The sequence below is a fragment of the Paramisgurnus dabryanus genome, chromosome 1 (assembly GCF_030506205.2).
Source record: "Paramisgurnus dabryanus chromosome 1, PD_genome_1.1, whole genome shotgun sequence".
Taxonomy (NCBI): domain Eukaryota; kingdom Metazoa; phylum Chordata; class Actinopteri; order Cypriniformes; family Cobitidae; genus Paramisgurnus; species Paramisgurnus dabryanus.
The window spans coordinates 50,711,634-50,730,663 of NC_133337.1; the positions used below are offsets into that span (position 1 = coordinate 50,711,634).

The 19,030-nt window shown below is 35.3% G+C and overlaps 1 protein-coding gene across 1 annotated transcript; it reads right to left on the reverse strand.

Moving 5' to 3' along the window:
- Window positions 1–3,330: 3,330 nt before the first annotated feature.
- Window positions 3,331–11,978, reverse strand: valopb (vertebrate ancient long opsin b). Its single transcript, XM_065262626.2, has 5 exons — window positions 11,328–11,978; window positions 10,369–10,579; window positions 9,749–9,866; window positions 9,273–9,512; window positions 3,331–4,553 (listed from the first exon to the last, which is right to left on the reverse strand). Exons 1-5 carry the CDS (start codon window positions 11,701–11,703, stop codon window positions 4,287–4,289), a joined length of 1,212 nt encoding a protein of 403 aa, XP_065118698.2. The 5' UTR covers window positions 11,704–11,978; the 3' UTR covers window positions 3,331–4,286.
- Window positions 11,979–19,030: the final 7,052 nt, after the last annotated feature.

Genomic DNA, 19,030 nt, shown 5'->3' on the forward strand with positions numbered 1-19,030 from the left:
ACTAAACTTACATTTCTTAATATTTCACTTGGAGAGCAAAAAGTTATGATGTACAGTACCATATTTGTTTTAAGTAATTACCATTGCCTAAAATACATAAATGCTGATATAAAATAACAGCTAAATAAAACAACAATCCCACAATCTGAAGTTTATGTCATTGACGTCTATTAAAAGATTTTTTCTGTAAAAAATAATTTAAATGAATGCTATGGTCACCTCATTGCTGCACTTATAAACATAGATGTTGTATGACCAAGCTAAGGCTGCTCTTATCACCTGGTCCTGTGGACATTTCTTATTAGTAATGCCCCATAAAAGGTCAGCATCTCAGATGAATTTTAAGAGCAGAGGCCTGAAGGCATGCAGTGCAAGTTTCTAGAGCGGGACATCTTGGAAATTCACATCAATCTGAGGCCTTAACAAAAAATCCTGGAATATGGAAATGAAGACAGAGATGAGAGAAAAACATGAACAAAAGAAGACATGGCAAGCAAGAGACCACTAACATACAAAGAGTAAGTGGGACACCAAAGATGATCAAAGAGATTTTTCATTCATTGTACAGTCAAAGCAGAACATATACATACGTCTATACGTATACAATATGTATATATGTATATATGCTGTGTGTTCAGTTTATGTTACAACTTCACATACAATGGACATCCCAATGAAAACAATTAAATGAAAAATATACACACTGCAAAAAAATTACTTTCTTACTTAGTATTTTTATCTTGTTTTCAGTAGAAATATCTAAAAATTCTTAAATCAAGATGTATTTTCTTGATGAGCAAAATGACCTAAGAAAATAATACTAGTTTTAGACAAAAAATATACAATTTAAATGAATTTGTGCTTAAAAGAAGCAAAAATATCTGCCAATGGGGTGAGAAATTTTTACTTGAATTAAGTGTTTAAGAAATAAGAAATCTTATTTCATAATTTTTTTTCTCACCCCAATGGCAGATAATTTTGCTTGTTTTAAGGAGAATTTCACTTAAATTGTATATTATTTGTCTTAAAACTAGACTAATTTACTAAGGTCAATTTGCTCATCAAGAAAAAGCATCTTAATTTAAGAATTTTTAGATATTTCTACTGAAAACAAGACAAAAAAACTAAATAAGAAAGTCATTTTTTGCAGTGCAGTGCTTATGTTATGACCAGATATTTGTTGCTGTGGATGTATCTATGAAGCCTCGATTAATTATTTGGTCTTTTGTTGGATTAATCAGCAATAACTGAAGAAGTGAATCAGTGAAGCCTATTGTAAGATTTCCCTTAAAAGGACACTCCACTTTTTTGAAAATATGCTTATTTTCCAGCTCCACTATAGTTAAACATTTGATTTTTAACATTGGAATCCATTCAGCTCATCTCCGGGTCTGGCGCTGTCACTTTTAGCATAGCTTAGCATAATCCATTGTATCTGATTAGATCATTAGCATCGTGCTAAAAAATAACCAAAGAGTTTCGATATTCTTCCTATTGAAAACTGGACTCTTCTGTAGTTACATCGTGTACTAAGACACACAGAAAATTAAAAGTTGTGATTTTTTAGGCCGATATGGCTAGGAACTATACTCTTATTCTGGCGTAATAATCAATGGCTTTTCTGCCGAAACATGACTGCAGGAGGCGCAATGATATTACGTAGTGACCGAAAATAGTCCCCTGCTATTGAAAGTTATAGTCAAGTTTTAAATATATCGAAAATATCGAAACTCTTTGGTTATTATTAAGCGCGATGCTAATGGTCTAATCAGATTCAATGGATTGTGCTAAGCTATGCTAAAAGAGGTACCGCCAGACCCGGACATCAGCTGAATGGATTCCAAAAGGGTAAAAATCAAATGTTTAACTCCAGGGAAGCTAGAAAATGAGCATATTTTCAAAAAAGTGAAGTGTCCCTTTAACAGACTAATGCATCAGCACAGCCCATCAAAACTTATACATAAACATCCATGGTTTACTCAGATATAAAATACCTGTAACAATCACTACTACACTTCTAGAGACTCAAAACTGCTGAAGAAATTTTATCCTTAAAGCCCAGAGCTTTAGTCTTGATGCCTTTGAAATTGCCATTGATCGCACATGATTGCGTGATACATGAATGATATGTGACCTACAGTGTTCATCAGCCAGATCATGTGATACCCACCCAACAAACTGAATTTAAGAGAATTTAAATGTTTTGGTTGTAGCTGTTTAATTTAATCCAATTGCCTTTGTCAGCTTTGTCAGTGATTTGCCTCTAGACTACGGCTTAAAAGAAACAGCTTTTTTGTTGTTTTTGTTTTCTACATTTATGTTTAGTCTTGTTAAAGGATCCAGGCTAAAATTCTTTACCTCCCCTAACTTTCCATTTATGAGTGAGATCAGGCATGGTGGTCCTCTGTTGATGAATCTTTTTTATGTGTGCGGATACTTGCCTCTCGCTACCTAGGGTGATAACAGACCATGGCCGAGAGAAATTGAATTCAGATGCTTTTATTCACCGAGCTGATGTTAAAAGAGTGCTTCTGAACTTAAGGGAACCTGCAGAGCTCAAATCTCATCTCAAAAGTTCTTTGTTATTTAATTTTCTTTGTGTGATGCAATGAAGTACTGAATTTGCTTTAGGATATTTTAGCAGTTTTTACAATAACCAAATCTGGACACATTCATCACAATTATTTGCATTAAATACAGAAAAATAAAGCTTATGCATCCTCTATGGCTGTCACTACAGATACCACCAAAGACATATTGCATATGTGTATAAATGCTGCACTGGTACATTGTTAAAATGCTGATTGCACTTAAATTATTAAGTTTAAACAACTTGAATTAATAAGTGATTTAAACTTTTTTGACAAGTTGCTATAAATAAAAAAAAAAAAAAAGATTATAATAACCTAGGCCATTCAACTTAGTTTTTTCTTTGATACCAACTCCTCACTGGTCAAAACAAAGTTGAAATAAATTGTTTGATTAATTCAAGTTGTTTAAACTTAAACATTTAAGTGCAACAAGAATTTTTCTACACGGTAAAAGATCCTTAGGATTATTTAGCTTGTACTTTAGTAGAATTTCCTATTTTTTTCCTGCTCGGTAGTTAAAAAAAGTAAAAGAAAATGTTCTTTATATTAAATATATATAGTCTTTGTGTTTTAACAAGCATCAGTTCAGTAACCACGCTAAAAGTACAAGCTGCTTTATTAGCGTTCTCGTACTACAGCATTGACATATTTTAAAAAATAAACAATTATTTCCAAAAACTAAAATCTTGTTTATTTAAAATATAATACTGTAAATTACTTGTATCATATCCAGCGAGATTAAAAATCTTGATAAATACAGTAAAACATTTGTTGGCATGCCACAGATAAACATTATTATCAACTTTGGACAGAAGATACATGAGCAAACACCAAACATTTGACCCAGTAAAACTTCACATGTAACTTAAACATATATGCACCCATGTCTACATATAAACACACAAGTATATGCACCCATGTCTACATATAAACACACAAGTAAAGATTACACAGCAGGCAAAATCATAACTGATAATGAAATTGGTTAAATTTATGTAAATAAGCAGTAACAGTTCTGCTCAAGTCACCAAAAATGTATTGTTATGGCATTACAAAAACAGTGTAATGTGACATATAGACACACGATATGTTATTTTACGTGGTTTTTTAATCAAATGCTTGCATTTACATTATTTACTTTTCATTTCTGTAAATTGTTTACTGGACTGAAATAACAGTGCGCAGTCAGCTCGCACTAAAACTCGCTCTCCAAAGACAGCTCAGCAATGTATTGCATGTTTACAAGATTTACATACTGACAAGCACATACATACACCAAGACTGATTGCACATCGTCACAACATAACAGTATACATTAATAGACAATATATGAAAACACAAACCAGACACACTCTAAGAGGAAACAATAGTACTCTTTAGACCATTTTACTGTTTTTTCAGAATGATGGCATGGCAGCTTATGCACGCGCATATTGGCAATGGAAGTACGGCAAGAATCTGCGGTGAAGCAACACAGACAAAGAAAGCTATTTTAAAAAGTTAACTTTATCAACGTTTTCAACACAGCTACCACATCCGTGTACTATAGTGGAGTGGATAGACGTTAGCAGATCAAGAATAACTGGGAAACAACACCACTTCCATTGCCAAAATGTGCGCGGAGGGTATTTGATCACGTGGGCTGTAAAAGGGTCTATAAGACAACAGGTTGGAATGGTACTGGTATAGTCAGGTCTACAAAGGACAAACTCTATTTTCAGATATAGGCAGCTGCTTTGGACCTCCATTCCCACTTTGATCTGGCTTCTCCACTTCCTCATCATCCTCACTCTTTTCCAAATTGCATAAGGACATGGGAACGCGAGCAGCAATGGTGGACATCTCGACAAGGTGAGTATCAACTGTTGCAGTGATCGCCCCTTTATCTGATGTCTGATTCAAATTAGTAGAGTCCAGATTGGTGTCATTTCCCTTAAACATCTGCATCAGACACTTCCTGAACTAAAAAAAAGGAAAAACATCATGTTAGATAATTAAATAACTTAAACCACTTTTTTAGGACGAGAACATTTTTATTTTGTTTAATTAATGTTATTCTATTACTGTCAGAAATAAAGGTACACTCTCATAAAAAAGGTCACTGGGGCGGTACACTTTTGTACCTAAAATATGCATATTGGTAGCTCAAAGGCACACATTTGTACCTTAGAGGTACATACTGGTACCTCAAAGATACATATCTGTACCACACTGATACATTTTAAAATGTATACCATCCCCAGTGACAACTTTGTATCTTTATTCTGAAAGTGTACAAAAGCTGTCACTGGGGCATTACCCTTTCAAAAAGTGCACCTACCTAAAAAGTGCACATTAGTACCTCAAAGGTAAAAACTGGTTCATGTACAAATCAACCTGATCTCACAAATTTCCGTGGCATAGTCACGGAATTTTTTGCTAATTTTTCCGTGGCATTCTCACGGATCTCCACATATTTCCGTGGCCCTGCCACGGACTTTCTTTTCCGTGGCATTCTCACGGATTGGTTACTCAACTGTTTTGTCCTATTTTCTTACCATTGTCGCTTCGGTTTAGGGTTAGATTTACATAAAATGACATCCCTACCCAAACCCAACTCTAACCCCAACGCCAGGCGACAATTGATTAAAGTTTAGAAAATATAAAAGAATACATCAAAAAAAATAGTATAAACCAATACTTAAAGTGAAATACTAACGCAAACACCAAATCTAACCCTAAACCGAAGCGACAATGGTTTGAAAATAGGAAAAAACAGTTGAGTAACCAATCCGTGAGAATGCCACGGAAAAGAAAGTCCGTGTCAGGTCCACGGAAATATGAGGAGATCCGTGAGAATGCCACGGAAAAATGAGCAAAAAATTCCGTGACTATCCCACGGAACTTCGTGAGATCATGTTGCACAAATAGTACATGTTAGGACCTTTTTAAATGGTACTGTCCCAGTAACAGCTTTTGTACCATTTTTTCTGAGAGTGTACTAAATAAGAGTAGATGATCTCACGTAAAGTTGTGTTATAGTCACAAAAAATGTATTAATTTATTCATTTCCATGGCACGAAATTTAGCTTTTTTCGTGTCCGTGGAACGACTTTTTATTTTGTGTCATTTTATGTATTGTTTTCTGGTTTATTTCTATTTTTAAACCATTGTCGATTGGGGTTGGAGTTAGATTTGGGGTTTGGGTTAGGATGTACTTTTATGTATTGGTTTCTACAATTGGTTTTTCCTTTGCTTTTAAAACTATATTCTCGGCTGGAGTTGGGATTAGAGTTGGGGTTTGGGATGTCTAAAAATTTAACAGAAAGTGATACACTGTCAGAAAAAAAGGTACAAAACTGTATAAGGTACCGTTTTGTACCTTTACAGGTATATAAATAATATAGATAATAGATAATACAATGTTGTACCTTTTGGGGTACATTACTGTTCCTTAAGGATCGATTGTGTACCTTCAAAGGTACCGTTAACTGTTCTGTACCCCTAAAATTGAACTGGTACAAAATTGTTCCTTAAGGTACACATTTGGTCTTTATGGTATAATATTGTACCCCATAAGGTACAACATTTTAATGTGTTTTATACCCATAAAGGTACAAAAATGTACCTTTTAGGGTACCACCAGCAACAGAAAAAGGAACAACTTTTTACCTTTTTTTAAGGTGTTAGCCCCAACCCCAAGCAACAATGGTAAGAAAATAGAAAAATATAATGAGAAAACAAAACATAAAATGAAACGAAACAGAAAATCGTACAACGGACACGATAAACAATTTATAGAAATTGGTGCGAGTGACACGAAAAAGACATTGATGCTCAAGGCATGAAATAAAGCTAAATTTCGTGCCATGGACACAAATAAATTTTTTCATAAGATCAGTCTGGTAGTCCTCAAGTTCCTGACAAAGATTATTTTTTGGACAAATACCTAAGTCCAAACAATTTTCACATTGAATAAGGGTTTGAACATTCCCATAATGCATTGCAGCAGGTACATGTGGTTTATGTTATTTAAAAGAAATTAGTTTTAGTGCTTGCTGGCTTTATTTATAGTGTTGTTGATGAATGCATTCAATACCAACTGGTTTGAACAGTTATTTGGTCTCTCTTGGAGTATGTAGCAGTCTACTAAATATAATAGTTTGAGTTTTTAATATTTCTACTGCATTTTTTACACAACCGTGTAGGCTGAAACAACCCAGCATTATTTTGAGAGTTTACGCTTTTAATTATGCTGATTATAAACAGCAACTTTGTGTCAACGGTGGCAAATGTCTGCACTAAAAGGTCATCAGGCTAAAAAAACAAGGACATTTTGACCTTAATTCAAGCAGATAAGGTCATACAGTAAGTACCTGCTCTGAGATGTCTGCATATTCATTTGGACTGGAAAAGAATGAGGAATACTTTAGTAATTAAAACATGTTTTGCTATCTCAGTAAAATTCAGAGAGATACTATGGTAGGTATCCCTTTAAAAAAAGGACAATTTTGTAACTAAAAGGGTGTCTATTGGTACCTTTAAGGTACACATTGTTACCTTAGCGGTACATATTGGTGCCTCAAAGGTACTTATCGGTACCAGATCTAACCCCAGCTGCTCCTGACAAGCTGGATGGCGCCTTGCATGACTGACACCGCCGTCGGTGTATGAATGAGTGCGTGAATGGGTGAATGTGAGGCAAAATTGGGTGGCCATTGGTCTATGAAACCGCTATATAAATGCAGTCCATTAACCAAATGGTACATATTAGCAAATTTTTAAAAAGGTACCATCCCAGTGACTGGGAACTTTTGAACCTTTCTTTGAGAGTGTGGACATTAAAGTCATTACTTTTGCCTCCATACCATTTGAGCTACAGGTGTTTTTTATGGTCATGTATATTTTTACTATCTCATAAAACATAGGTCTCTTGTAGTTTAACACAAACTGAGCACAAAAAATAAAAGCAAGGTCTGCCAACATACACAGACCATAGATACATGTTCTCTGGATTCTCTGTTGACTCAAGAGTGCACAAAAAAAATACTGTGATTGAGTAACATAAATGTATTCTTGAAAAAGCTGAGAGGGAAGTGAGTTACTTCTGAAAGATGTGCACAGCTCAAGGGGGCTTGAAGCCATATACCTCCAGCAGAGTCCCAAACCACCTGGGACCCAAATCCATCGGGTGGTCAACAGAGCCACAAAAGACCCCAGATTCTCTCTTTACATGAAACGGCACGCTACAGGGACACTTATAAAAAATTATTTTTGAGAGCTGAATTTACTGTAACACACACGAAAAGGATTGGATATCAAACAACCTTTGACGGTAATGCTCATAACACCCAACTCCTGTAGGAATACAAAATATCTTTGAAATGAAAATAGTCAGAGATTTAAACCTTAGTTGACCAATATGCCAAAACAACTGAAGCTTCAACATGAGAATAATGACTTCCCCTTAGGAAAGGCACGCACATATTTCCTAAAGTTAAATAAGAACTCTAGAGGATATGATAAATTTTTCTTCAGGTAAGTTATTAAATATAAATATGTTTCATTATTTGTTGAGCAAAGAAAAAACAAGACTTTACCAAGACTGTCATTTGTTCCTATGAAATGTGCTGTATACTTAGATAAAAAATTTATGAAAATGAAATTTGAGTTCGTAAGTGAGCCTTGTGTCTATTTTCCTACCCAGTCTCATGTAGATTTGTTTAAGTACGAAGTGTAAAAATCGTGCAATACATACGACAAATTCCACTTTGGCGTGCATATGATACTAAATTCCTTCCCATTTACTTAAACGGCGTATCTTTTATTGTTGTTTTATTTATTGGTTTCTCAATTTTTTTTTTTTTTTAAACATTTTCGCTTGGGTTAAGGGTTAGATTTGATATTTGCTTAAGGAGGTTATTTAATATACAGGTTTCTCCATGTTTTTGTCTATTTAAGCCATGATCGCTTGGAGTTGGAGTTAGAATTGGGGTTTGGGTTAGGATGTCATTTTTATATAACAAAAAGTTGTTCTAACCTTAAACCCAATGGTAAATGGTAAAAAAAAGCAAAAAAATTGAGAAACCAATAAATAAAATGACAAAAAAAGATGCACCATTTAAGTGAATTCAAGGACTGGCATATCATATGCGCACCGAAGTGGAATTTGGCGTATGTATTGCACGATTTTTACACTTCGTGCTATTTATACGCAACTTTGTGAGACTGGGTTCCTATTTTTCCATAATACAACTCTTACTTTGTAAAGTCTGAGAAAAATTATACAAAATATATTTTACTGATATTTAGGACTAAACAATGTTATCAGGTTTAAAAATTGAAATATTTTTAATTGTAAATGTTATGGAGGATTAATAATATAATTTATTTAACACAATTATACCCTTCAATTTAGTTATATCATTATTAAATAAATTTATGACACTTATATTATTCAAACAAAGAAAACACATAAAACAACACTTATATATAAAATGTACCTACATTATATATAATTTACAATGACCTACAAATAACTCAAAGCTAGCTATTGCTTTCTTAATCCATAAAAGCAGAAAATATACCATAAATCAAATTTCAATATATTAAGATCTTGTCAGATTTACTATTCGCTGCGTTAATGCTGAATTTTAATGCATTAATTATTGAAAAACTTGAAAATAGCAAATTAAGATGTACCTGTTTGTTCATGAACACATAGATGACGGGATTATAAACAGCTGCTGTCTTTGAAAAGAAGGCTGGAATAGAGCCCATGCGAGGATCAATGTGGATTGTGGGATAGGCTGTGACAATAATTGAGAATGCTGCATAAGGTGTCCATCCAACCATGAAGGCTATTATCATCACTATGACCATCCGTGCCACCTCACGGTCAGGCTTACGTGCGTTACCCAGCCTTCCGTGTGTGTTCGATACCTGTTGGACATATTCAAGGTTAGCATTACATATGCATTTGGCAGACACATTTATCCAAAGGAACTTACAATGCATTTAAGATAGTATTTATTTTTATCAATATGTGTGTTCCTGTGCGTAGGTTTTGTCATGCAGACAACACAACTATCTCACAAGCTTCCTATTTATATGTATAAACTAACATGTTTTGCTTTAAATTTTTAGAAAAAAATGTATAGATTGCTTCTACGACTAACCTTTTTGAGTTTCTGCATAAGTTTTCCATATGAGATAATGATCACGCCAAGAGGAATAATAAAACAGGTGGTGAAAAAGGTGATGATATAGGTGTGGTCATAGTAGTCAGTCGAGTACCTTAAAGCAAGAAAACAGAAGCTTTAGATATGCCAAGTATTGAAACTACATTAACAGTAAGAGAAAAAGGCATAAAATACATCAACATGGATCCAGTCATATCCTACGCTAGTAAATATATTTCACACCCAGGCTTCTTTGTGCCATTAAGCATTCCCAGTTCAATTGCTCTGTTGTTTGTATTCCAAGGACAAGGCTAGAACAAGTCAAATGCACAAAAGTTGACTCTCTTGAAAGCAATTTTTCAAAATCTTGCTGCATGACATCAACCTTGGTTTTACAGTATATGTAGGTTGCTTTTCCATAATATAACACAGAAAGACTACTTGACTTAACCTAAACGGTTCCATTGTAAAGGTCACATGGTAGATAATTTGGTACTCATCAACAGCATCGTATTGTATGGAGTCAATTCTGGTGGAGGTTGTTACTTTTACATGTTCATGATGAATAAAAATAAATAAAAAAGATAGATTTAATGAAAAAAGGATTTTGTGCTCACCAGTTGGGTTCACATGTGGTTCCGATTTTGCTGACTGTATAACTGTTCCAGCCGACAACTGGTGGAAAAGTCCATATGAAGGAGAAGGTCCATACAAAAATAAGACCCACAGCAGCATGTTTGCCTCCCAAACGGACGTCTTTCAGAGGCCGACAGATCACGAAGTAACGTTCGAATGCCAGGATTGCTAAAGACCACAGAGCCACAATTCCTAGAAAGCAAGAGGTTACAACAGTTTATTTCTGTATGAAATGTCAAATCCATGACTTTAGTAACTGAGAATGATTTAATGAGATTTAAAATGTCAACCTTTTTGCAAGAGACATATGCTCGCTTTTAAAAAGCAAATTATTGTAGTTAAAGTGTATTTTACTTTCTATTATAGTTTTGCCACAAATATCATGGTTAAACCAGTGTTACAGTATTGACAGCAAAGTATATTTGTGTTTACTATGGCTTTACTACACATTAAACCAGTAAAACTATGCTATAATGGCTAATGCGTAAGGAATTGAAGGGGGGGTATTAAAATATGAATTAAAATAATAATGCACTTGCAAGAAAATTTCCTGTTTGCTCTCCCACCCCTCCAGAGAAATGAGATTTTGCTAATGATAAGTAACTAAAAGCAAAACAAGCAATAAGGTAGACAGTGTTGTTCATTGTAATTCAAATTCACAATTTCCTTGAGTGTCTTATTGCTTTTATTAAACCAGTATTTTTAAATGTAACATTTTCAAAATATATTTTAAGCATATTCATTATACCATCTTTTTTGCCATAGTATAATATATGATGCCTTACATGAAAATGTAAACAATGACACAATGCTATTTTACATTGACTTGATAAAAAGGTCCAAACTGAGCGTTATCGTAAATAAAACAGCATCTAATCGGTTTTATTCAATGAAATAGCCAATGCATAGGTTAACAAAACTAATCTATTCAATAACTTACCAAAAAAAGTGACGGCAAATCCCTCCAGCACACACGCCCAGACGCCCAGAAAGAAGTACCCTCGTGAATTCGTTAAAAAACTTATGGTGCCTCCTATAAGTGACATTAGAAAGTCAGCGACGGATAAATTGACGATGATATAATTCAAAGGCTTTCTCAGCTGTTTGTATCTGAAAGTAACGAGCATCACGGTAAAGTTTTCTGTCAGAGAGAGCGAAGTCACTATGAACATCAGAGACGCGAGGAAAGTGTAATTCCAGGGCGCAACAGTCTTCAGTGGACCAGAGAAAGGATCGTGCGGTTTGATGGTGATGCTGTCGGTGGATTCGGTGACTGAAGACCCAAACGACTCCATGGCAGCGAGAAGGGCAGGCATTTGGAGGCAAAAACAAGAAAAAGTTAAGCTTCTTGACGTTAAGCTTCTTGACGCTAGCCGGTGAACAAAGTCCAAGGCGTGATTTATATACAAACCATTATTTGAGTTAGCGCACACTGGAGAAATGTAACATTGTACTATGCAACAAGTATGCAACGATTAACAATTAAAATAAAAACCTTTAACGCCAAATGCATCCATTTTCCTGTAAAGTAATTCACGTGAAGAATGAGTCCAGGTAAGTCTTTGCGTAAAGGACGCAGTGAAGCATCAGGTCTCCGCGCATTCCCTCGACTGAGTATCGGTGTGTGTCCACCCTTCTCCGTTTTATATATATAGACATAGTGTCGGGCAGCATGTAGCCTACATATCAGTTTAGGTGCTGAAAAGTCCCCCATTTTTTATTTGCTGAGTTTGACGAGAGGTTTCAAATGGGCGTCTCTTCGCTCAGTTCACAGTCGTTTCTAAAGATGATTGATGATGCGGGAAATGACAGATTTAAACAATATTCAACAACGCATATCACATATGATAAATACTGTAGTATTCTTTAGGATTTTTGTATCATAGTATACTTTTGCACATTAAACTTTTAAACCCCTACTTTATATTGCCACTTGCAATACTATGGCAATATATTGAATCAGAGTAGCTATGCACTCAAGTATATTAACTTTAATCAACTACGTTTTTCAAGTATCTGTACTTTATATGCTTTGAGTATTTTTCTTTTACTTCACTACATTCTAAAGCACTTTTGACAACATTTCATTTTAAATTAAATGTAATACTTACATTAATACATTACATTCAAATCTAGTAGGCTACTTAAATACTTTTACATAAGTAAAAGTAATAAACATATTTACTTGAGTATTAATAAGAAAGTACATTTTTATTGTACTTAAAGGTGCCATAGAATTAAAAACTGTGTAGGTATAGATGAATAATAAGAGTTCTGTACATGGTAATGCAATGCTATCTCACAAGAATTTGTACATATTTTACGAGATTTGTACATATTTTATATATATGAATTAGCCAACTTGTAAAATATGTACGAATTCTCGTGAGATCAGGTTGGATAATGACATAACGTGAGCCTTAAATGCGTTTGTTTCCTCATTTTTATGTAAACCTCGTGCACGCAAAAGACCGCTGGAAAACAGGCCAATCTCAACATAACACCGACTGTGATGTCACAGTCGAGATGCATGCCCTCAAAATTAAATTATACATTTAATTAATTACAATGTTGTTAAAATGTTAAAAACCAAGTTGTGACTGCTGGGTTAGCTGCATGTTAATTAATGCTATAGCGTTAAGGCTGAAGTTCTACTATTGACTTTACAGTTACGTTTTACTGTATTTTTGTCTGATAGAGTTTCAATATAAGGTATTTTTAGTAATGTGAGCTACTGGCATGAGCCTCAGAGCAGAGTAATCAGAGCAGAGCTCAATATTACTATTCATGACCCTCACAAAATAGGGGAAAAATAGAGCATTTCATTCAAAGAACAAATCCTAGGGTTGTAAATGGACATGTAAAAACGTTTCTGATTCATTTTTGCACTTAAAAAAGTTACATACTTTCTATGTAAATATCAAAGAACAATTTAAAGGACAAGTTCGGTATTTTACACTTAAAGCCCTGTTTTCAGATTGTTTATGGTAAAATAGAACGGTTTTGACTGAAACTTCGACATATGCGGCTGCCTCGAGAATTTTCGGGTGTTTGTGTTTCACCTCCCACCTCTACAATGGGTTTATAGGTGCACTGGAACAATCACTCCTAAAATGCATTAAACTTTCGTTTACAAAGACGTGAAACTCACCGAGTGGTCAGGGGTGTTCACTGATATGCTCACACAAAAATCGTTGCAAAAGATGCTTTCCAACAGCTGTTTTAGCATTCCTTGTTAACTTGTGGACCTATTTTTCCAAACGCCTCACACTCGTACATTCTTCCGCTGAGAACTTGAATAATAGACACTCCAGCCCAGGTGGTGGCACTAATCCGCCATTGCCAATTGCAAGAATAGAAACAAAGTTCCCGGCGCGGAGTAATACCGTACCTCACAGCACATCTAATACAAGTCAATGGAGATGGAAAAAACAACGATAAAACCTGTTGGAATGCGTATTTTGCAGCGATTTTTGTGTGAGCATACCAGTGAACACCCCTGACCACTCGGTGAGTTTCACGTCTTTGTAAACGAAATTTTAATGCATTTTAGGAAGGATTGTTCCAGTGCACCTATAAACCCATTGTAGAGGTGGGAGGTGAAACACAAACACCCGAAAATTCTCGGGGCAGCCGCATATGTGGAAATTTCAGTCAAAACCGTTCTATTTCATCATAAACAATCTGAAAACAGGGCTTTAAGTGTAAAATACCGAACTTGTCCTTTAACAAATAATTATTTTAATGCATTCTTTGGCACCTTTAAATATTTAAGGTAAAATGCAAAGAAAGAGAACAAGGGACCTAATTTAAAGCAATTTAGTGGAAAATATGGAAAATCCTTTCATCCAATATCTGTGAAGTTCATTTGAATTGTATATATCTCTCCAATAAAACTTAACAGAAAATATCAAGTTCCTAAAAGCATTTATTTACCCTCTCCTTATTTTGTCCAGCAATGAAAAATCCCTAGAGAATTCTTAAATCCTTAGATTCACACCACGACCACAGCCCTTGAATACGTAAATAATTTATGCATCATGTGGGGACTGATTGAGACTAGCATGTAAATTTGATTTCCTTGCCCGTCTTTGTAGCCTAAAGGTAATCTCAGATCACAGAACCGCCATGAGGTTTTGTATGAATTGCAATATTACTGTAAAAAAGGGGTTAATTGATCTAGAGCGAATTTAATTAACTTGAGTGGGGTCCATCTAGGGAGCTTTGACATTTGAGGTTAGATCTTTCTCTTTGAGGATCTGTTTATGTTTGTCAGTGTGTCTGACTGTCTACATTACAGTCTGTGCTCCAACATTTGTAACCACACAGTGTGAATAGACATTTTTTTGTGCATATAGTTTTACAGCTCAAATAATTTCAGTCCCTGCTCTAATGTAAGCAGTTAGGTCACAGAACTGATCCCAAGACCTTTTAAAGCATAATGGGAGACGTCAAAATTGCTGTCGGGTTTTTTTTGCACAGTTGCAGACTCTTTTAAATGACTGGTCGCAGTGGCATTAAAATGACCCAAGTCCTGCTGCGCAGTTAAATATTCTCATTTACCTTGCACCCTCTTATCAGCATTTTGACTTCTTCATCTCACAGTCGCGCAGTAGAAGATGACAGGCTGTCCGTCATGTAAGAAATCTGTGCGCGACTTAATTAATGCCTTAGCTTTTAAAGGGTGACATTACTGTGACCCCTGGTTAAAGGATGGTTGGTAGATTATGATGATGTCTGGCATTGACCCTCAAGTGTAATATATTTTCTTTCTCACATTTTTTGGTTGGAGGCAAGTGTAACAACACTTTTCAGCTTTTTGGTTTACCTGTTTGACAAACAGGTATCCCAAAGGTCAGATGTAAACTTTATAAATCCAGACGCCGTTTATTGAGCAGAAGTAATTCAAACTGAAACAGTTCAAACTGAACATCAAGCGAGAATTTCTGTAAAGACCAGTGATTGTCAGTCAACCTTTTCCAATGCAGAATCATTAAACAGAACCTTGGTTGGCCTTTCACAGCATCAGCCATGAAGATGAAAATGTCAGCCAACATTCTCAGAAAAAGATTGATCGTAATGTCATTCCTGTTGACTTAATGAAAGGATGCAAACATCACACGTAAAGTGTGACGTTTTCTTTAAGCAGAAATCTGTGGGGAAGCTACACTGAAACTCCATTCATGATAGATGGTGAATGAGAATAAAACCTTTGGCGTGGGATTGATGAACGCATTGGGCCTCATTCAGCATGGACATAATGTTTGAAAAAGCTTTAGAGAAAATGTTATGTGCTCAGATGTTGTGCTGGAAGCTTCCTACCGTTGCCTACATCAAATGGAAGTGGGCAGCCATCCACCCAGAGACCTACTCTGCCCCCCAAGCCTTAAATCGCCTCTTCCCATCTGGCTCATTACGCCTTTAGCTTCTTTCTAATCTGTGAATTTCGGGGGCCAGACTGCGACATCTTCTCATGCCTCAAACTCATCTGAGCCACTCCATACTCTAACAATATTTTTTCCTTTAACCCCTTTTCTTTTTTACATTAAGTTTTTCTACATGTAGATATTTAGCAGGATAATTCAAAGCAACACATTAAAAGCGCCATCACAGTGGAAAGTAGGTTTTCTTAAATTGACAAACCATACAAAAATAGCATTTGTATGCTAAAGCAGGGGTTTTCAAACTGTGGGTCAGGAAAATCCGCAAACAATGGGATACGATTGGTCATGCAAAGTCCAATTAATGACTATGACAATTAATAAAAACTACTCAACTATAAAAAGAGGTAAAATGTGTATTTTTCTAATATTTCCACACTGTAAAAATTTATAAAAACTAGTTAAAGTTGTTCAACATAATTTTTTGGCTCCCCTGGTGATGTCAGAAGGGGATAATACTGCCCCAAATTTGCCTTATTTAACCAAGCCACTGCCATTTAGTACAGAGATCAGGCCATTTACATGTTAAAGGACACACCCAAAATGGCACATTTTTGCACACACCTACAAAGTGGCAATTTTAACTTATAATAAATTACCTATATGATATTTTGAGCTTAAACTTCACATATGTACTCTGGGGACACCAAAGATTTATTTGACATCTTAAAAAAGTCTTGTGAAATCTCCCCTTTAACCTAAAGTTTCTCGTGCAGAACACTCCCTAGACACCAGCTACAGTATAAAATATTAAATGGGCATTCGGGAAGGCCAGTTGGGGAAATTTGAATTTTTAAATAATCAGAGAGTCAGGATTATTTTGCATTACCTTTTACTGATTCTGAAACTCGTACCCTACATAAAATATTTTAAATTAATAAGCACACTATCAATTAAACAGTGAAGGCAAGAGAAGTAATTTAAAAAGGTCAAAAAGGTAGGCTAATGCTAGGCAGTTACAAGACATATGCATTATATACATTACATTTTACCTAAAATGAAAGGCATTCCACAGTTATTTCTAAACTGGGCCATTTCCACGCATAATGTCATATTTTGAAATTTGTCACATGTGTTAGTTGATTAATTGGTTGTAATAAATAATTTGTAATAAATTATCTGCTGTAACATCCGTCAGGTGCATTAGGACATTCATTACCATATTGAACTACACCTCCCATAATCCTTTGCATTGACTTGTTAGTGGCAAGAAGACTTCAGCACAGCAGTTCTAAGCATTGTTAAGTCAGCCCATTTAAACCGGTTTACTCAGTGACTCTTTGTAAAGCAGTGGCGGTTCTAGACAAATTTCACTAGGGGGGCCAAGGAGGGGCCAGTGTTTTACCAGAGGGGCACATAAAAAAAATGAAAGAAATTATATTTAGAGATTATAAGGGTGGTTACAATAATTAGTTTAAGATAGGACTAGGCCTTAGTTTAATTAGGAAATATAAGTATGTTAGTTTTAACATACATTATACATTATTTGTGTGCATTTTGAAGCAAAACAAAGCTGTATTTTAAGATATGGCATTGCAAGTTGTTTTCAGTTTGGACAGCTCTTACATTTATTTTAGTCTAGGACTAGTCCCTTTCCGGGAAACTACCCTGTAAACTTTATTTTACTTTACAATCATATACTTTTTTATTTAATACAAGAGTGAGTGCAGGTGCAAAGGGGAGCTGGGCTCTTTTCTAAAGCCCCCCCAACCGAAAAGCATGCAAGCCTACTCAATAAAAAAAACTTTATGAAATGCAAACTTTTATAAAGACAAACGTTTGTTTTAGTTTACATATAAACACACATTGCTAGACAGTTAGGGACCACAATCTAATCAGTATTTAAAATAATATTTATTTTAAATTGTAAACATTTTTATATGTAACATTTAATTATATTCCTCCAATTTTATGCACGTATATGTAAGAGCATAATTACAGCGCTTTTTACAATGTGTAAACTTTAAAAAGTCTGCGAGATGTTGGTTTTGCTGGTTGTTGATGAGTAACAGCTGTGAATGATCACAACGCGCTTAAGCAGCCTAGTGATGGTCGTTTTCGAAGCACTGCTTCATGAGGCTTCGAAACATTTACGAATCTTTTGTTTCGAATCAGTGGTTCGGAGCATGTTTCAAACTGGCCCAAGTCACGTGATTTTAGCAAACGAGGCTTCATTACGTCATAACTGTTTCGAAACGTTTCGAAAATCCGACGATTCACCACTAGGGGGAGTTGATCACATGACCAGTGTCTAATATGTTTCGGTGAACTCGGGTCAGTTTTATTATAAAAGTTCATAAAACATTTATCCTTCTGACTAATTACACTGCCATTTTGTCTATTTATTGTTTATAGACAGATTTAATGACAAAAATGTGCATAATTAAAAGGGTAGTTCGTTTTAATGATTTGTTTGCCCTAAATAAAACAAAAAACACATAATAAACTTTTAACTATGTCTTAATTAAGTTAAATAATTTTTTTAAACATATTTTAATAAAAATCTTGCTATTTTTTTGTAAAAAAAAAAGTCTAAAATGTTTGGCCATATCTGCTCTACACTATTTTGACCAGCAGGGGTCGCCAGCGTGTGTGCTGTTTCGAACTGCTTCGAAAAACTGAATCAATTTTCGAAGCAATTGGTTCATTTGATTCGAAGCTTCGAAAAGCTTCGTTTCTCCCATCACTAAAGCAGCCACGTCACAGGAGAACAAGTGAACAGTGTCCCAATGTGAAGTGAGCTAGAGTCCTTACCAGTGCCCAAACCTGCATACACATTCACTACATCGGGAGGTTGGGAACGAATTGAGACACTCGCCGAGCAGCACCACACACGGCTACAGTGATTGGGTGCGCCGCTCTAATTTGCCCGTGTTGAACGTTGCGTCGCATTAGTTCCGCTTTTGGCGCTCGCGTGTAAAATCAAAATAAATATATACTTTTTTATTTGGTCAGCACGGGGTGGCCACAGGGGTGGCCAGGGACATGTCTACAGAGGCACGGGCCACCCTTGGCCTCCGTGTAGAACCGCCACTGTTGTAAAGTCTTGTTGGTCTAACACTGCATTTCTGTTATTTGCGGTCCATTGATCAGTATAAAAACAATTGGCCCATTTAATTTTTATTAACATTTATAATAAAACTCAAAACTGAATTGACCCAAAAATCAGAAACCCCATAGTACAGTCATAGGAGTTTTGAAA

What these genes read in the sequence shown, in the direction of transcription:
- valopb (XM_065262626.2), bottom strand. Translation starts at nt 11,703, where the DNA reads ATGCCTGCCCTTCTCGCTGCCATGGAGTCGTTTGGGTCTTCAGTCACC. An exon ending in TTATGCAGAAACTCAAAAAG is followed by an intron (nt 9,513 to 9,748) that starts GTTAGTCGTAGA and finishes TATGTCCAACAG; the next exon opens with GTATCGAACACACACGGAAG. An exon ending in ATGTGTTCATGAACAAACAG is followed by an intron (nt 4,554 to 9,272) that starts GTACATCTTAAT and finishes CCTTTTTTTTAG; the next exon opens with TTCAGGAAGTGTCTGATGCA.